This window comes from Lagopus leucura, unplaced genomic scaffold (genome assembly GCF_019238085.1).
Source record: "Lagopus leucura isolate 7727_CA_CO unplaced genomic scaffold, USGS_WTPT01 Super-Scaffold_100039, whole genome shotgun sequence".
NCBI classification, from domain to species: domain Eukaryota; kingdom Metazoa; phylum Chordata; class Aves; order Galliformes; family Phasianidae; genus Lagopus; species Lagopus leucura.
The window spans coordinates 1,141,453-1,160,530 of record NW_024962288.1 but is presented as its reverse complement, the minus strand read 5'-3'; the positions used below and the strand labels follow the sequence as shown (position 1 = coordinate 1,160,530).

At 46.2% G+C, this 19,078-nt stretch overlaps 1 protein-coding gene across 1 annotated transcript in view; it reads right to left on the bottom strand.

Moving 5' to 3' along the window:
- Positions 1 to 1,631: 1,631 nt before the first annotated feature.
- RIMS4 (regulating synaptic membrane exocytosis 4) overlaps positions 1,632 to 19,078 on the bottom strand; it is a 45,946-nt gene continuing 28,499 nt past the window's right edge. Inside the window, exons 2-6 of the mRNA XM_042883719.1 lie at positions 18,920 to 19,061; positions 7,934 to 8,046; positions 7,193 to 7,294; positions 6,795 to 6,934; positions 1,632 to 4,320 (exon numbers count right to left, since the gene is read on the bottom strand). Of these exons, the coding sequence (XP_042739653.1) occupies positions 4,102 to 4,320; positions 6,795 to 6,934; positions 7,193 to 7,294; positions 7,934 to 8,046; positions 18,920 to 19,061 (716 nt within the window). The 3' untranslated portion in view covers positions 1,632 to 4,101. The remainder of the gene's footprint in view (positions 4,321 to 6,794; positions 6,935 to 7,192; positions 7,295 to 7,933; positions 8,047 to 18,919; positions 19,062 to 19,078) is intronic.

Sequence of the window (19,078 nt, the reverse complement as noted above, 5' to 3'; positions counted from 1 at the left end):
AAGAATGAGCAAACTCCATACCGAGGACGTTGGACGTTTCTCAAAATGCTAAATTATGCTATCTGTTAAAAAACATACATCATCTTGTCTTTAAAGAAAAATATTTTTCCTGTTTTAAAATATTACTAACAGCATGTAATAAACTAACTTAAAATGAGTCTCATAAAAAAGTTGTCTTGCTGTCTAAACATTACTAAACATGCTTAGGTTGAGATTCTGTTAACTGCCTCAACGTCTTAAAAACAGCCCCTGTACAGGAGCCCTGATATTCTGACTCCAGAAGACCTGCCAATTTAGAACAGTACAGAGATAAAGGATCCAGTAGCTAGAAACATTAAATGCACATCATCATCCAGAGCAAATCATTCTGCAGTGATCTGTGCAGCAACCTGCACCAAGAAGCGGGGATGTGCTCGGCTGACTGTCAGCGGGCCCCTGCTCTGCTGCCCACGTGGATGTGGGCTCACAGTGAGGACCCGTGTGTTGAACTGCAGAATGAGGATCTCGTGTTGTCTCTATGGCATCCCAGCTGTGCTGGGGCAAAGGGAAAGCAACACCAGGAGACCGGGAGAATTCGCATTGCTGCCTGAAGAAACGTGGCCATGTTCTGCTCAGCCCGAGGGAGCGAGAGCTGTGTGTGGGGCTCCGGTGTGCTGGGCCACGTGGGGAGAGATGGCTCTGCCTCAGCACCACGAGCCCTTTTGTTTCCTGCATAACAATAATGGAGGTAACAGGGATCAGCCTCCAGTTCTTTCCTGCAAGCCACCTTCCTGTTACTACTAGAATGGAGCATCTCATGCACAAGGAAGGAGCGGGGAACCAGCCCTGTGTGGGGCAGATACTCACCTCTCCTCAGCCTCATCTCTCATCAGCACTTGCAGACCACAAACACTATGATGGTTTTTTTTTGCTTTTGTTAAAAGTCTCCTGCTCTTTCCCTCTCCCTGATCATAACTAACCGCTCAGCTCAGACACAGGAAAAAAGCTCCATCAGGACTAAAGGGGACCAAAGTTTAGCTTTCAGCCACTCACCACCCTGGCAAACTGCTCCAGCACACCAGTAATCACAACCAGCACATCACACCACCTTAGACAGAAACTGACAGGTCAAATTCAAAGGGAAATAAGGGGTTAGGTTTTATAAAAAGAAGCCATTCCAAGATCAAGATTTGCCATGGATGCTACACTGGGAGTCTTAACATCGATGGAAAACTAGACTTCATTTCAACTGCAATATGCCATAGTGCAGGAATCATGGGCATGAATGGAGCAAGAACTGAGACCATCAGTACTGCACAGTGACAGCCTGAGCTGACACACCGTGCCCTGAGGGCACTCCTGGAAGGGCTCCTGTGAGTGCACCTGCTTTACAAAGGAGCACCACCAGGACTGCATCACCTTGCCATGCCTGGCAGCCAGACCTTGCAACCTTCACTCACTGCAGAGAAACAGGACTTGGAAGTGACTCCAAACACAAAGGAGAATCGGGCTACCACCACCCAGGGAACAAGGCAGAAGAAGACAGCCCAAAGCAGACTGTTAAAATGACCTCAAAATCCAGAATTCGGGACGCTAATAAAAACAACACGAGCAAAGTGCCTTTTTTTGGTGAGGGTTTTTTTTTTGGTGTTTTTTTTTTTTTTTTTTCTCTAACCCTGACAACAAACTTTTAGAATGACTACAAATAAATGGAAGACATTCCTCAGCATTGAGGAGTCCTGTTTTAACTACGCTGGTTGTCTATGAGCTTGCTGCACTTTTAGGGATTTAGAGACATGTTGCATTCACCAGGCATAGCAGAACTGAGCTTTCCAATGGACAGGCATTAAATAATATTTCAGAGGGAATTTTGGGGGGGATAAAAGACTGCAACGTTGCATTCATCTTACTGACAGAGGACAAAGATGACCAACCGGCTGTTACCAGGAGATAATGTCAAACAATCTCCAATAGGAAGTGCTCAGCACTACTTAGAACAGAAGCCCTGTTTCTCGGTGACCAGGCTTGGAACGAACCCGCAGCTCCCCACAGTCCTCTTAAAGACATAGTTATTAAAAGATCCGGTGCTACAAACCACTAAATCTACCTAATCTATTCTAGTTCATACATGTATTGTACAATATTGCCTAGTACTCACTACATACCAAGAGGAAAGGATGCTGACTTGAATTACAGTAAATGTGCTTCTTTAAAAAAATGAGCGTCACAACATAGTTTGACCAGCATGCAACAAACTTTCTTCAGCTAATATATAGAAATTGTCTAATACGATTAGAAAAAATAATTAGCGAGAGGCCAGAGACATATCTCATCAAGGAAATTAAGAGATTTATCTGAAATGCTGAGGCTTTTGCCACTTAAAAACCTATTCATTCATTCCATGTCCCTTCTGCGCCTTCCCTCTCCTTTATATCATATCATTTTTACAGACACTATTGTAAGGCCTATTTGTTTGGTACCTATTCCGAAATTTACCTCAAAATGATTTAAAACGCCACAGACAAGCTTGGATCAAAAAGCAACTGCTCTCACCACCCACTCTACAGTCATGCTTTACTCTAACAAAGCTGAGGTCCGCATGCAGAAATAAATGCTCTGAGTGCCTCAGTGAGAGGCTGAGGATCTGCTCACTCCTGAACATGATATGGGACCTTCACTTCTAAATCACAAAGCAAAACATCTCCAAAGCTTATTTGGAAAGTGCAATCACCAAATCCTCATTAAGAATTACGAAAAAAATCTAGCCATTAGCAGGAAATCTTTGGAGATCTCTGTTATTTTTTATAGTAAGTGTTTTCAAAGAAGAGATTTTAATTGAGTGAAGGATCTAGCTTGCCTTTCTCTAGCACATGACTCTGCTGACAGAGAACGTGCTTCACAGGTTCACCTACGATGTTCCTTTCCAGTTAACGTTGCACTTAAATGAAATAAACATGCTGTGACCACTGTGCCTTCAGCTTCCTCACCCATTACTGCTCCATACTCTGGGGACAGCATCTCTTCTTTCAGCACATGCTGAATTGCTTGCGTATTACTGAGTGCCTAAAGCAACCTTCTTTCCATGAGGAAGGTTATGTGCTCTCAGCACCTTCCTGTCAGATGACAGACTCAAATTTCTTTCTTCTGCACCCCTGCAAATCTCACTCTCCTGCGGCAGAATAAAACAGCCCCGTTTCAGGTCAGTCAATAGCACGACAGGAAGGGCAGCATCTCCAGCAGATATGTACTGGTACAAAGGAGATGAAAGAAGAGCAGGAGACAGAAGAAGTGACTGAAGGACGCAGAGTAACAAGTGAGGGTATAAAGGGATAAAGCATATCTCAAGCTGCAAGTCTGATGCTCAGCTCCCACCTCTAGTGGTCTGGGGGTTTTTTTCTGAGCAAAATTGCAGATCATTAGACTGCTAAACTCAAACTCTGTTCAAACTGCCTGGCCTAAGCAGGCGCTTACTCTCCCACCAAGTATGCTTCATCAGCAGTGTTACACAAGTAATGCAGGAAAGACACTTGCTGGTAATTTGGCACAGTTTGAAAACACAGCGATGACAGTGCTACAGGGAACGTGATTCAGTGATGTGGAATTGACACTAAAGAAAGAATTACAGGTTTCTTTCTTCTTTCTTTTTTCCATAAGATCTTATGAAAAACTCATGCTTCCTCTGAAACTTTCTGCTCTTGCTCTTTCTAGGTCAGATATTGGCCTCTGCATTTTTTAGGTACTTTGAGAAAGAATCTGCCTAAGAAATTTTGAAGATGCACAGTTAAGAAAAACACCTTCCTTACTCCTCCCAGAATTTTCAAATGCTGCAACTTTCCAGAGTTAATGCTGATCTGAAACAAGGGTCCAAGAATGACAGTGAGAAGCGAAACAAGAGGTGTATGTCTAATTTGACAACTAGGACTCATGCCCCACGGCACCTCCTCCGACAGAGAGGGTACAGCACCCTCCCCCTTGTCTTCTGTCTAAGGTCACTGGTTTATCCTCCTCTTCCAGCTCCACAAGAACTGATTGAACATGCATTGCGCTTGAGGTCAGAGTTCCAGCAAACAAAACCTTGACAGCATGTTTAAAAAACAAAAGCAGTTCCCCCTTCCTTACTCACTAAGACCTGTCACAGCAGGGTCCCACTGTGCTCTCCAGGGAAAGCTGCGAGGACTGGCGCAGGAGCGGGCCTGTAGTGGGATCCACCATTGAGGAGGTTGGGAAGAGCTTGTACCAGCCAATTGCTAAAGTTGACAAATCCAGTTCTTCCAGGAGGACCCTTGCGACTCCCATGAAGTGCTTGCGCTCCATGCGGCCGTAGTTTCCCCAGACTATCACCTTAGAAATAAGAGGGGGAGCACAGTTAATCCACAAGCTTGCATGCTTGCTTGGGAAGCAGCAGTCTGACCAATTCTGTATTCCTCCTATGTATCCAGTTTCCCTGGGCTTTACTAGAATCCAAGAAGGGTGTAAATGTTTACACCATGCAGGCATACACAGGGACAGGCTGGGCTGCTGCTGATGTGAAGTTCTGGATGACCATTTTACCTGCATTTTTAGCTCAGTTTTACTAATCTGAGTATTAACAGACTTCTTTTTTTTTTTTTTTTCCCGTACAAAAGAAGTGAATGTATGTGTAGATGAAACATTCTTCTTCAATAGGACAACTTCTGTAGGCCAAGCACATGCACAACATACCCATGGAGCCGCAGCTCCAACACCCACAATACAAACCAGTCCTGGCACAACAACTGGCCTCAACACAGCAAAAGTATACAAGTTAACTTCTGCACTCAGCCTTGTAGTGCACAGCAGATGGCAAGGAGACGTGGTTACTCACCTGGAGAAGGGGCACACTTGAAGTGGCATGCAGGGGAAACAACAGACTGCCAAGAAAAGCTTGGAGATGCAGAGGAAGGTGTAATGAAAGAGCTGGCAGTTGAGCAGGGAAAGCTGAATCACACTTACGACACGATGGAGACCGGTGGGTGGAACAACAGATGCAGTGAGGGTCATGGGCTTAGACATGCTGGAGATCTGCACGTGACCAAATGGCCCTATGTGGCTCAAGACAAAGGTGACGCCTGAGTCCATAGCAAGTCCGAGTTCTGAAGAGGAGAGGATGAGTATGATGGGTTATGATGGTGACTGCTGATCTCTGGCTAATCATTCTTTCCCCTAGGCTCTGAATAACCAGAACATTACATTTTTAAGCAAAACGAGTCAGGAGAGACAATGAATGTCAATGAAAAGCCAAAAATTATCACTCTAGGTCAGCATGGGATGGAGCAAGATACTACAGAAAGTTGGTCTGGTGGCACAGCAGCTGAACCAAGCTCCTAATTTTATTCTGTTTAAGTTCCAGTGTGACATTGCAAGCTGCAGTGAGATACTGAAACTGGTCCTGAAGACAAACTGAATGACACAAATGGAGCAGGGCATGGAACAGAAGAACTGCAATGAGGAACACACAGCTCCAACCCCCTTGTAGCAGGCCTGCCTTCTGCACCAGGAATGCTGCCAGGGCAAAGACACAGCTAGGGGAGCAGGTGAGAGGTTCACAGAGGACCACATACTGACATTTAGCACAGCTGCTTGTTACTTGGTTTCTGCTGTACCACAGCCCATGGGAAGGCAGCACTATTTCTCATTAAGTGGCAAAGCAGCATGGCAGCATTTCTCATTGTTCTATGACCAAGGCCTGTTTGTAAAGGTAAGGTCAAGGCAAAGACTCATGAGAACCCTCAGGCATGGCCGAGTGCTGGATGATGAAGTGGTGCCCCAGGACAGGCAGCACTGGAACCCATGAGACCTTTTCCAGAGACAGCTGTGCTCTGCCAACTCACCTTGGGCATTCTATGGGAGACCCTACCTGAAAAATGCTGCTCACGTCTCTGAAATGGAGACAAATATTACGTTTCATACTGAGCTTTCCAACCCTACTGGGGATAAAATCCATAGTTCTTAATACCTTCAAGATCTTTCATGAGCTAATTTTTAGGTACCTCAGCCTTGCTTCCATCTTCTTTGTGGCAGCACAGCACAAAGACCATGCTGTGGTCCACAGAGAAGTCAAGGTGAAGATCCACTCAACAGCACGGCTGCAGGTAAGGAAATCCAGACCAAGCCAGAACCCATGTATCAGTCAGAAAAGTTCACTATAGCTTCAATAGGGAAAACTGCTTCCAACCAAGATAAATGGAGAAGAGTTCACTAAAAAGGATCCTGAAAATCAGCTGGCAATTCATATGTGAGTGGAGGTAAGCAAAAGAAACTCACAGATTAATTACATCAGTAATTCCAGTGAATTTTAGCTAGGATTTGTGTCACGGAAATGACTTAAGTATGGATTAACAGTAGAATTCACTCTCTGCCCTGGAAACACAGGTACAGAACTGGAAATGAGAGCATATGGCAGGAGATGTATGGCAGTGTAAGAAAAAGGTAGAAACAGGCAGGGTATGTGACTGGGTGAAGGCCAAAGCAGAGTGCTCTGAATAAACACAGAAAAAAACCTCTGTTGCAAGGCTGTTTACTATCTATAGACATTACTCGTTTCCTGACTGGAAACAAAACTAAAACCTTCTCCTGGTAAGCGTCCACGTTACCTGGCATGGTATCAAATAATAAAGTTTGAGTATAAAACAATGCTTTTCCTTTTCATTTGTTATGTTCAGATCGAGTGCATCCAGTTCAATGAAAGCATCGGCTTCTCCTCCTCTATGTTACTTATCTAGATTCTTTGCCACACACAGTATGTTCCAGAACAGATGAAACAGGGAGATGGGCAGACCTGAGACTCAGTCTCTTACCTGTAATACTTTGCCCTGGGGGCTCTCAGGAAACAGTAACACCTGATTGTACAAAGGGTCTAATGATTTGCGAGCCACTTTTGTCTTCTTTTTCGCAATGCACACGCCATTCTCTAACAGGTAAGCTTTGATGTAAGCAGCTGGAAAAAAACAAATACAGTTACAAATATGAACAAACCTCAATGCTCAATTTTGAAAAGGCAGAGTGCTGTGTCTCCTATTTCTGAAGAAGGCATTTGCAGCAGTGCACACAATTTACTCAACCACCCTTATTTTCAATATGACAAACAGACTGCTCATTCTCACAGAAGCCAAGCAGAATCAACAGTACCCCTTTCTGCAAGCACTGCAGGAAGCTGGGGCTCAGTGAAGTATTTGAGGAGGTCAAAGCACACTACCTGGCAGTGTTTTGGAGCCGGGTTTTGGTGTGAGTCCTCGAGCCTGAATGATATCCACTTCTAGCTGCCCATTTCGCTCTTGCAAGCCAATTTCCACGTCCCCTAAACCAAAATGTCAAAACAGACAGAACACTTTCAAAGCAATCTATCTGCGGGCTGATAAAATGTTAAAAAAACAACCCCTGCTATGAGCTGTGTCAAATTGTAGGCCCTAAGTGCCTGATCTCCTCCTGTGTTACTCTGGAGTAGCTCTGCAGTGACTCAAACCCACATTTTCAAAAACAGTCTCTAATTCCCTCCTAACAGCCTCCTAGCACAGCTTTGGTGACTCAGTCTCACACTCTTTGGCTGCAGCTAACCTCCAATTTCTGCCAGACCGCAATATTAGAGCTGCAGGCTGCTTCAGAAAATGCAGTTGTAGTGTGTCATAAGAACATCTCTACAGAGCACTGGGCTCTGCATCTGGGCTAGAAAAATGCATAGGATGTTTTCAGATTTTTCGCTGCATTTTACTTAGTCTGTGACTTTCGGATCTGACAGAGCAAAGTACGAAGCTGGCGCTCCCCTGCTGATGCCATATTAGCAGCCATCAGCAAAACCTTGCAGCCAAGCTTACTTGATTTCACACAAAAATGGAGCGGAGGAGTGGTGGAACAGCAGATGCTGGACACATTATTAGGCTCGTAGGAGTGGTCTGTTCAATACTAAATTTAAGCCATCTAAGATCTTGGTGTTCCTTACCCATCGAGGTGGTGGCCAAGGTCTGACGCCCAACAAACTGTGCAGGACCCATGCTGCCCAGGAAGTCACTGAACTGCCCAGCAGATGCCAGATGGACTCCACTGAAATTTAAGCTGCAAAAGAAAGTGGTTTTGGCAAGTGGTTAATTTGCATTTTAAAGCAACTTGGTGTAACTAAAGAGCCTGATTTAAGACATCTTTCGCATGAATAACATTTACAAAAGCCTTTTCTCTTGCAAAGCTCAGTGATTTCAAAGGCAGTTTAGTTAGGTGGGATGCATTTAAAATCTCTTTCCTTGTATTAAAAAAAACACAAACAGTACTGGATGCAGTCAGCAGTTGTTGAATACATGTTTGTCTACAAGGGAAAATCGCTGCCATCTCAGACTCACGTGCAGCCTGTCACCTCTTCCAGGTAGCACTGTTATCTAAGCAGCTTCTGGCGTAGTTCATAGGAACTCTCTTGGTAGCTATCCTTTCCCAACCTTCATTTTTGGGAATTAATTAACACGTCTAGAGCTGTGTTCAGATGTGAGCTCAAGGCTGCTGACATCAATCCCTTGGGAGTGAATTCCCTGTTGAGTTCTCACAGGCAGAACAGTGCACCATCCTTGACAAGAGGACCTCACTCCTTACCACTCAGCACCAGAATCACCCATCACACTCACTGCATGGTTTTCCCACCTGCTTCCCTGATCATCTTTGAAGCAGTCATGAGGACCCAAATCCTGGTTCAAGGCTAAAAGCACAGCAACCTCAAATGCCAGCAGTACCTCTACTTCAGCAACAGCAGCAAAGCAGAAGCTGTTAGAGGACACAGCCCTCAGCTCTATTCATCAGGCATCATTCTGAGCCATGACTTCAGGACACAGATGAGGCAATGCAAAAGGGTCAGACCCTGCGGCACGCTGATTTACGCAGCTGTATTATGGGCTGTTGGAAAACCTGCTGCCCCACTTGGTGCTAATGGCAAGGAGAAGGCCAGAAGCCCTCATTAAACACCCACACCTGCCCTGCTGGCATCTGCCAAGCCATGACACAGCTGCCCATCAGTCTGTGCCAGGGATACCCACACTACCGTGCCGCACTCACACGCTGCATCCCAGGAAGCTGCTGCATGTGGAAGTGACGCAAACTGCAGCCCTGCACTCTGCCAAGTGGCCTCAGAGGGGGCAACTGCCCACACGCTGATCCAGCTCATCGCTTCCTGGAATTCATTTCTCAGAAGGGAAAAGAGAGGAGAGCCATGTGTTCCTTCCAACCTACCCCAGCAATGGAATTCAGGCGCAGCCCCGCCTTTGGGGCAGGCTGGGCACTGCAGGCTGCACACAGCCACAAAGATCCATTCATTCCCCCGCTGAGAGCCACTTCCATTTAAAAGACATTCAAAGCATTATTTTAAACCCCATTCATCCAGAAAAGTGGTAATTTCAGGTTGAGATTTCAGTTCTCATTAGCTATGCGCAGATCCAGGCTCAATCCTGCTGGGAATATTTATTTATTCATGTGATGAAGGAGGAAGTCAGGCACAGACCTCAGCATCATGCTGCATGTGTGACAGGAGGGACATGGCAGCAGTGGGACACGCTGACAGCTTCACGGGGTGGCTCATGGCCTCGTGCTAACAGCCAGAATTTTCCTAGGCACAGGGCACAGCCCAAAGCTGCTGGGCCTGGTGAGGACTGCACACAGACACCCACCCCCAGCACTGCTGCATCTGCACGCACAGGGAAATGCGATGGGGAGCACAGAGCAGCCTGCAGCCAGGAGGCTACAAGCCTATGATTTGCCCATACAGGATGGAGCCCAGTGAGGCTCCACAAGCTGCTGGCCCAGGCATTCTGAACTGTCCATAGAGGGTCAAGAAAGGGTGAAAAGTTGTGCTTAGAGAGAATCCAGAATAATTCAGGAAAAGGAGATCTGACAGGGAAAGACATAAGATTCAGACAGAGATGAATGGACTATCAGCCAGAAGGTAAATGTTTTCTTTATCCTCTTCAATTCATGGAAGATAAATGGACAAGCCTTAGGTCTTACTCCTACCCCAGGGAATACATGACCTGAGCAAGCACGTAAATAACAAGCTGGCAAGAGAATGCACTGCACTCAGGAAAACGCTCACTGTCATGCTCCTAACAGATGCTCATCTCATTAACAAGATGCCTGGGATGAGGAGAATGGAGAGCAAGTACAGGACTGAGAGAAGCCCAGATCTGCAGAAGCACAAGGTACAGGTCTCTCTCTGTAAGTTCCCTGACCTCAAGGCAGGGCTGTGGAGTGAAGCCTGGCCAGTGACTGCTGTGGGGACTCAGAGGGAGAAGTGCACTCATTGAAACACCATTTTCCATTTGCAGCTCAAGCAAAAGAGCACCAGGATGGGTGAGGATGCTGCTGTGTCCCAGCACGGGGACTAACCTTAGAGGGATGGAAAAGGCCCATTTAAAAACAAAGACCAAGGTAAAGACTCCAGCGTTTCGGCTATCAGCCCCAGTTAATGGCTTTAACAGCACTGCATGAAACTCAATTTTACATCAGACAGTTAATGTTCCCTTATGTTGTTATATCTGGATGGAAAAGGAAGATGCAGGGAATTCTTTAATGGATCACACCATTATGTGGTGGGACTGCCTCGTATGCTGCATTGAGCTTTTGCAGTGCTGCTTTATTAGACATCTGAAGCAGCAGCTTTAAATCAGGTTCCTTGGCTCTAAGCAATTCCAGGATGTATATTTGGTTATTGTCAATAACCCTGGAATGGAAGCAATTTCTGTTTGGAAAAATCATAAGCCACCTCCAAGAAAGCTATTGCTGCTCCCTGGAGAGGAGAGAGGAAAAACAAAACTGCAGAAACATAGCATGCATGTGAAGAAAAACCAGCAGGAACCATTAAGCTGCATCAGCTAAATTTAGGATGCTCAAAAGAGCCCGGTGAGTTCTGTCTGTCAATGTCCAGTGAAAAGCTGGGACGGTGGGTGGGGGGACCAGGCCTCATGCAGTCAGAGGTCTGTGCAACACCTTCCCCATTCACTCATCTGCTTTTTTGGAGGGAGGAAAAGAGCTCTAGGCATCTTCAGGACTTCTTTGAGGTGTTTGAGCCCTGGTGCTCCCCCGAGCCCTCCCTGCTGCTACATCTCATGTTCTTCTGTTCCACTGTCCAGAAGTCAGACCATGGGATTCTTCTGGTCCCATCACTAAAAGCACTCCCCCCTCCCCACCACCTCACTCTTCCTTCCCCCAAAAACACTCCACCTGAAGGGGTGGAAAATGCTGCAACCTGATTATCACCAGGATCACCTTATTTATCTTGACATAAAAAGAGCTGCTAAAAACAGCTGCAGGAACAAATAGGCAGCATTCTGCAGCTGACCTGCAGGTAGCAACTGTCATATCCAGCATGGCCCTGAGGACAGGGCTGCTGCTCCAGACCCATCAGCAGCACACCAAGAAGATTAACAGGTGACACCGTCAGCCTTTTGTCTAAAGGGCACAAAGCCTCCACTCAGCGAGCACAGCACAGCCTTTTGAACAGGCAAGAAATTAATTAATTTCCTCCAGCCCTCTGCTTTCACTAATCATGATTCATGGGCTCTGCTTTGTCACAGCTGACTGGGAATTATTTTAATGAAGTTAAAGATAACGGGTTTGGCTGTAGAATTGGTTTTAAGTAAATGTGACTCTGGTTATTGACCTGGAGGTGTGGGCAGGACAGGGCGACCTGCTGGGTATCAAGGACAAGCAGAGGGCAGTGTGCTGGAGAACTTGCACAAGTCCTTGGCTGCAGGCAAAGGGGCCAAGCAAGGAGTGCAGCACCACAGCAGCACTCAGAGAGTGACGGAAGCTGGGGTCTCCGGGCCCATCAGCGCTGAGCAGCACAGGCAGAACATGCAATAACATTAATTCTGCACGCAGCTCGAGGCTGATTTTGCCCAGGCTGCAAAATCCGCTCCAGATGCATGGATGGCCATTTCTAAGAGCACGCCACGAATCGTGCCTCAAACATCGCAGCACCGGCAGCAGACCGAGCCGGGACAGAGCGCCAGGAGCTGCTCTGCAGCCGCTCGGACAGCCACGAGAGGGAGCCAGGAGCCAAGGCCGGCACGGGCCGCGCCTGCAGCGTGCGAGCCCCGAGCCCAGCGCATCGCTCACCGCCCTGCCCGCCTGAGAAACGTCCCTGCAAGCACCACCGGTACTGCTGGGAAACACTTATCAGACTGGGGCTGAGGTTGGCCAGATGTCGGTTTTTCCTTTCTGTTCGTTTAGTTGTTAAGTGCAACATCGTAATCCTGATTATTTAGGAAATCCGTGCAGCGGTTTGTGAAGACCGTGCTCCTGTGTTAGGTCAGGGCATGTGAAACCTGTCCTCTTCAGAGTAATGTAAGAGTGGCTGAAAGGCTCTCTGCCAGCTGCTGCTCTTTTAAGGTAGCAGCCATTCCAGGGCTGCCCTTCCCTGGCACACACAAACCATCAGGCAGTCGGATCCTCCACAGCACGCTGCTCTTCTTCACATGTACTCAAATAGAGAATGAGTTACATGAAATTCAGGATCTGAACACTTTCACGGACAACGCTGACCTCAAAAGAAAGAGCAGAAGGAAAATTCAGAGTACCTGTGCTCATTCCTTCCTACTGCAACTGTGGCTCCACTGCAGCTCACCCCACCACTGTTGGTTGCACGTCGGCATGCAGAGCACACGGCGTACAGACATGTCTAAGGAAAATGTATCATTAATTTCTCTCTTTGTCCACGTGCAGTTTGTCTGACCTCTTTTCTACATCTATTTTTAAATTGCTTCTGGGATTCTGTATGCCAGGTACTACACTGTGCTGCTGCAGATGGCTGCAGAATCTGCTTGTCAAGACCATGAAAAACTTGTATGGAATAGGATAGGGAAGCACCTCCACAGGTCAGCAGGTCCTCACCCAGCCCTAAGGCCATAGCAGCTTATGTACATCCTTATGGCCACTCACCCACCTGCTCTGAAAACCTCTCTCCCTAGACAGCTTGTCCCTTTGCTTTGCTTCACTTTTTCCTTCCCAACCACTTTCCTATCAGCCCTCAACGTCATTTCTGAGTTATCAATGTGAAGCACAAGACAGTCTATTTCCTTTCCTTAGCTCTTGATAGAATTATTATATTTTTTTTGGTGAACTCTCACTTCCAAGCCATCAGGACTGGTCTCACATGCACCAACCTGTGCTGGCCACATAGCAGCTGCTACAGCTGTGCAAAGAAATGCAGAGCAAGGAACTGACCTTGCAGATGGGTGCAAGGCCCTGCTGCCAGGGAGCTCTGGCGAGAGAATAAGGGTATTCTGAGACAATGCTGTGCCCTCTCCCTTGGACCAAATCCTCATAACTCTTTCCATCTCACTTGTACACTGACTCCTTGGCACTGCGCTGCTCCAGTTCAGCCATGTAGGGACTTGTGAAGCCAGAAGCTCCTTTCAGAAGACAACGCTCTGTCTTGTGCTTTTCACCATTTATTCACACTGTCCACACAACCGCCTATATTTGCTGTCAGCCCAGACCTATAGAAGTTACTTTTAAAGAAGAGCTCCATCCTCTGTGCTGAGTACTGACATGGAGTTTGGTTGGGCCCTGGGCACTGCTGGGCTTCAGAAAGCATAACTCTCCTAAGTATTTTCTAAAACAATTTTTCCTCTTTTTAGCACACAAAGTGGTGATCAATAAACATGTTGCCTGAACACAGCCACACAACTGAATATGCAGCTGTGGCTTAACCTGCACGGCTGGATGAACAGATTCACTACATCCAACATCCCCTGCATGAGGATGGCCCTCAGCTGTGTCTTTAAAAATCTGGGACAGCAAGACACGCTTCATCCAGAAGAAACTGAGATACAGACTCTTCTGAGAATGATAATATATTCAACAGTTATTTTATCTGAACAGAAAGAGAAAAGGCATCAGAACTCCAATTTTAGGAAGCAGGAACGTTCTGTCTAACAATCACAATCATCCACACTGCACATTAAGCTCTCCTAAACTGCATCTATCACACACAAAAGCCACATCGCTGTTTGCCAGACAAGGAAGAAGGCAGAACTGGTTAATTCAGCATCCCCTGCCCCTGCCTTTACAACACGTCCAGTACACATCAGGAATTATTAATGCAGTGCACACCTGAGTGCCACAAGCCCGGGCACACAGCCCCGTATGCTGTCAAAATTGATGTGAGTGCTGCAGGAGCCTTTGCTTTGGCTGTGAAAGGCTTGTGAGAGCACCTCTCCCCGCAGTACCTGACGTGGAGCTCGCAGCACCAACCACGCAGCTCTGCTCAGCCTGACAGCTCCGTCTCTGCCTCCCAACAAGCTCTGCTCTCTCCCAGCCACTCCACTCGCTGGAACATTTTTAGCACTGTGACGTACTGTCTTATGTGCAGTAACACGCTGTACTCCGTTTGTGTGCGCTTCCGTCTGCTGCATGAATTCTGCCACTTAAACTGTGCTAGAAAAATGAGGCAGGGAACAGTGTACCAAGGCCTCCCCCACTCCTTCCCCACCTTGCCAGGCAAGCTCCAGTTCCACAGCTTGTCTCAGCCGTGCTCAATAAAAGACACCCACTGCCACCTGTCCTCTGGTCACTGCAGGTGGGATTCCATGCATTCAGCCCTGTGACATTAGGGGCACAGCCACTCTGAGCCATACTGGTCAAGCTGAACAGCACAAGGATCTGCTGCTGTTGAACAGGCTCACTCACTTATTGGGATGCTACAGAAACAACTCTCCTTGCCTTCCCTGATTTCCAGCTTAAGACCTCGGAGTCTTGGTATCCTACAGCCTGAAATGTATTAACAACACATTTCTTTTAAAAGACTCAGATAAAAGAAGAGCCCTAAAGGTAATTTGTCATAAAAGAGACTAGAAGTCCCTTGGCTATGAACACCAAGAAAGAGGATGTCAGTGAATAGCTACAACATGAATAATTCAGATGGTGCTTTTAGGGATCAAGCATTCCTCTGCTTTTGGAGTAACAATGGTACCAGTGCTGATCTCTGGGTGAAGGACAGCAAATCTGAAGGGGATAGGTAAGGCACAAGGCACATCAGTGCCGTCTCCAGCTTCCTTCTGGTTCCTGCTTCATAGTAAAGCAGACAAAGGCAGGCAGCTCAGAAACTAGTTGTCATTGGGACTGCTCCCTCACAAGCACTCAAGGGAAAACCAGAACAAGCTGTGGCTTACAGGCACATCAAGAGCCAGAACACAAGCAAGAGGTACAGGATGCCCACACCCAGCACAGACTGCCTTGAGCCCAACACCACAGCAGCTGCAGGAGAAGCAGGTAAGGTAATCTTGTGATGGGAAAAAGGGCAATGATGCGGCTAACAAGAAGCTTCCTTGCTGGACAGGCAAGCTCATCTCAACAATTACAAGAACAGACCTCAACGTTTTTGCTCTCTTCACCTGCTGGGCCTTTCTAAGGTAAATGTCACCTCAGCTCTCTGTAAGTTAATCATCTCTGCAGCAGCCAGCAAGAACAAAAAAACCTGACAAGTAGCATGTATTAGGGACCACAGCAGCTAGCAGCCTTTTGTTACAGGCCCATTTTTGTCTTTCTGCTGCATTTTCAGAAAGAAAAGTGGTTGGCAGGAATAAGTTCTACACAAGTCCAGAATCTGAATGTCTTGTGAAGCTTGTTGCTTTCTGAATGTCTTGTGCAGCTGCAACAAAACTCAGCCAAAACAAGATGTAGGTTGTGCAAGAACTAGGACAGAGCTGCTGAATCCCAAAGGTATATTTGAGAGTTACTCTTCTCTGCTGAATTCTTTCCCTGTGGTGATATCGGTGCTGCCATGGGACTGCCTGGTAGGCACATGTTACATGGGGAGCTGCCCTCTTATGCAATTTGCTAAATATGTACTTTGAAAACACTGCTGCAGAAATCTGTACCCAGTACAAGGGATGGTTTGGACGAATTCTGAATGGAGATACCTATGTGAGATCTGTGGAGGATGAAGAAAGTAAGACTCCGAGCTGAAAGATCACGCCACAGTAAGATGCAAGTCCTAGAAAGTGTAAGAAAGCCATCCAAGAAATAGTCTGTTGGAAAGAACAACTCAGAAGCCACAGTAAGGACGAGACAGATGGTGTTCCTGGTCCCTGCAGCACGCAACCCAGGCTGGCAGAGCACACCAATACACGAGGCTTGGCGCCTGCACATTGAGCCAGGGGGAGAAATCTAGAAGCCTTAATGACTGAAAATTGGTTTCTCTGAAATAAATATCACTTTCCCCTTCTATAAGGTCTCACATTGAGCTTTATTATATTAATTTCCTATACTAGTGCACAACTACTGTGCAGGATAAAAGCTGAGTAATGTGCTTGGGGAAATTTTTTTCTGAACTGCAAAAAAAAAAAAACAATCAATGGAGCAGTGCACTGACATCAGCTCTCTGGTGTGCTGTATGAGCTCACATTCCAGCTCCATCCTGCAGATCAGCTAACCTTCCACATACTTCAGCCTTTGGATCACACCCTGAGATGAGCATTTTCCTGAAGGAGGGCCTACCATATCTGAGAAGTATATCCCTATACAAGGTCTTTCCATACAATGATCCAGATTTCATGCATTACGAAATTATGACAACCACACTGCAAGCAGTGCTGCTCAAAATCATGCAGTATATGAAGTTCTTTGACTGCGATTCTCTGCTCTGCAACAGAGCAGCTGGAGCTAGCTGCAGCCAGCCCAAGTGAACATGACAGAACTCAGTCTTGTCTTGGTTGACAGAGAGCAGGTAGCAAAGTTTTACTGAAATGTTTATCACTTCAGTGGATCACGTTCGGGAGTTGTCATTTAGTCCTTAAAATGAAGAGGATCAGGAAAACAATGAACTCTGGAAACAAGCTCTTCCGGAACACAGTGTTTTGAATCCATCTTCTTCCCTCTGTGCGCATACCAAAGAGGTAAACGGGTAGGAAGAACCAGGGTAACCTCGTGCTGCTGAAGATCAGGTTTCTAACAGTCACCAGCAAAAGCTCCCTGGCCTAGGACTATCTGCATGAGTCAAAAACCAGCAGTGAAAAAAAATAAACTTGCCACAGCTAACAGTCATATGAATCTTCATTGTACTTCCCTGGGAAGGCATCTACAGCAAACAGGAGAAGCCAAGAGAAGTCTGATTCAGCAGAATACATTTTTGCCCCTTGAAGCTATTCCCAAACACTTCCTTTCTTTGCCACAGGAAAAAAAAAAAAGCAAAGAAAATCCCCTCCCTCCACGTTCCAAGAGAACAGGGTGCTCTCAGCTCTTTGTACTCACAGCCCTTTGTTATCAGCAGTGGCTCAGACTGATAGCCACAGTTCCCACGGGCTCTCCAAGATCAATTATCCCACCTGAACAAAGCATCCAGGAATCCCTTATCACACACTTCAGAGAAGCAAGAGCAGGAAGCAGCCCACCCCAGCGCAGGGGCTGGTGAGGATGCTCCAGCAGAATTTGAGGCTTGAATACCAAATGTCAGACGTGTTCTAATAAAGACATTTGGATTGCAATGCAGGATTTCTCTGCCACACTGATAGCTACGTGCTGCTTGCCTTCAGGGTGTTTGTATGGGTGCAGCACTGTATTGGCAGAAATATCTTCTCTCCAGGAACGACCAGCCAAAAAAGCCAGCAAATGCAAGGACAGGATACAGGAAAGAATACCCTTCCCTGAAGGACAAGCAATGTAAATATAAAGGGAAAAATATTTCACTCTGCACGAAAGCAGATTCTTGCCTCACAGTGCCAAGGGACCGAACTTAATCACTAATCCTCTGAATCTCAGAGCAGAAGCAGAACTCCAAGCCACAGGACTGTGGTGGTGTAGATGGAATATATCCCCCGAGACAACAGCTCACTGAAGAGATAAAGTACATCATGGCTTCAGAGCGACAAGATTGCTATCGCAGCCTGTGCCTCATTACTATTTCCAACCTTCAGCACAGACCTGTGATGCCTTTCCAGGATTAGCCTACTTCCAAAGCTAAAGAAAGTATCTCTTAATTTACAGCCTGTTACTTATTTAACACCAGAACTGCATTAATTATTTGAGGGAGCCTTTGGTCTATCCTGGTATTCTAGCAGTACAGTGTACATGGAATATCACACAGAACTCAAGAGCGTGTACAGAGTGAAGCCATGCATGGCACCAGACTTAACCAGAACACATTTTAGGTGTATAAACATTTTGGTCTCATACCCAGAAACATGGAACCATACGATACATATTGCCTACCCTTTTTTAATACTGGTTTGTTTTATGGTATTTTTTTCCCCACTTCCAAGATTCCCATGAATGGCCATCATAATCAAATGATGATAATTTCCATATATGGCTTCAAATAATGGAAATACAGAAAATGGAACTAAAGACAAGGCAGTTCCTGAAGTTCTGAACCCTGATGCTTTGCATTCAGTTACAAATGCAACAAAGTGAGTCGTAACTTCTTGTGGTTAAAACCTGGTTCTAAAACACACTTTTTAGGACACTACTCAAATCCAAAAGAAAAGTTCTTCAACAAGAACTTGTAAATATGGTTCTTAAACTTTAATATCAGAGTCACTGTTTTGTCACTTGCATCATTTTCATCACCTCAGCACACTTTTGTTTCCCAAATCAAAAACGTATTCTGCAATAGGGGAGACAGAGAGCTACCACGCAATGTTGAAGACTACTGGCTTATAATCTATTTACCGGTAATGAGCCTCAGCTATTCACCCTGAATTATTCTTCTAAAGGCAGAGCCGTTAAAAGTAATGGGTATCAGCTTCAGCTCAGAATAATGAGGACACTTTAAAAAGTATATAAACAGCTGGAGTATGTGCCAGCTATGCAGGAAGAGGGAGCAATGTGCTCGGCTCTAATGGGATGGGCAGTGCAACTGCAGCATAAACAAGTCAGACACACACATCTAAAAAAAACTAACAGGTACAAGAGCAGAGCACCTTGCAAGTAATCATCCAGCCCACTTTCAGTGACTTACTTTCCCTCCGATCCATAGCTGTTCATGCTGTCCTCAATGGACTCGTGGCTGGCCTGGCGCACGGTCCGGCTGGGCATTTCCACAGCCAGCCCTGTTTCTGTGCTCCTTTGGATGGCTCCTTTGAGTCTCCGACCGTCCCCATCTGGAAACAAAAGAAGA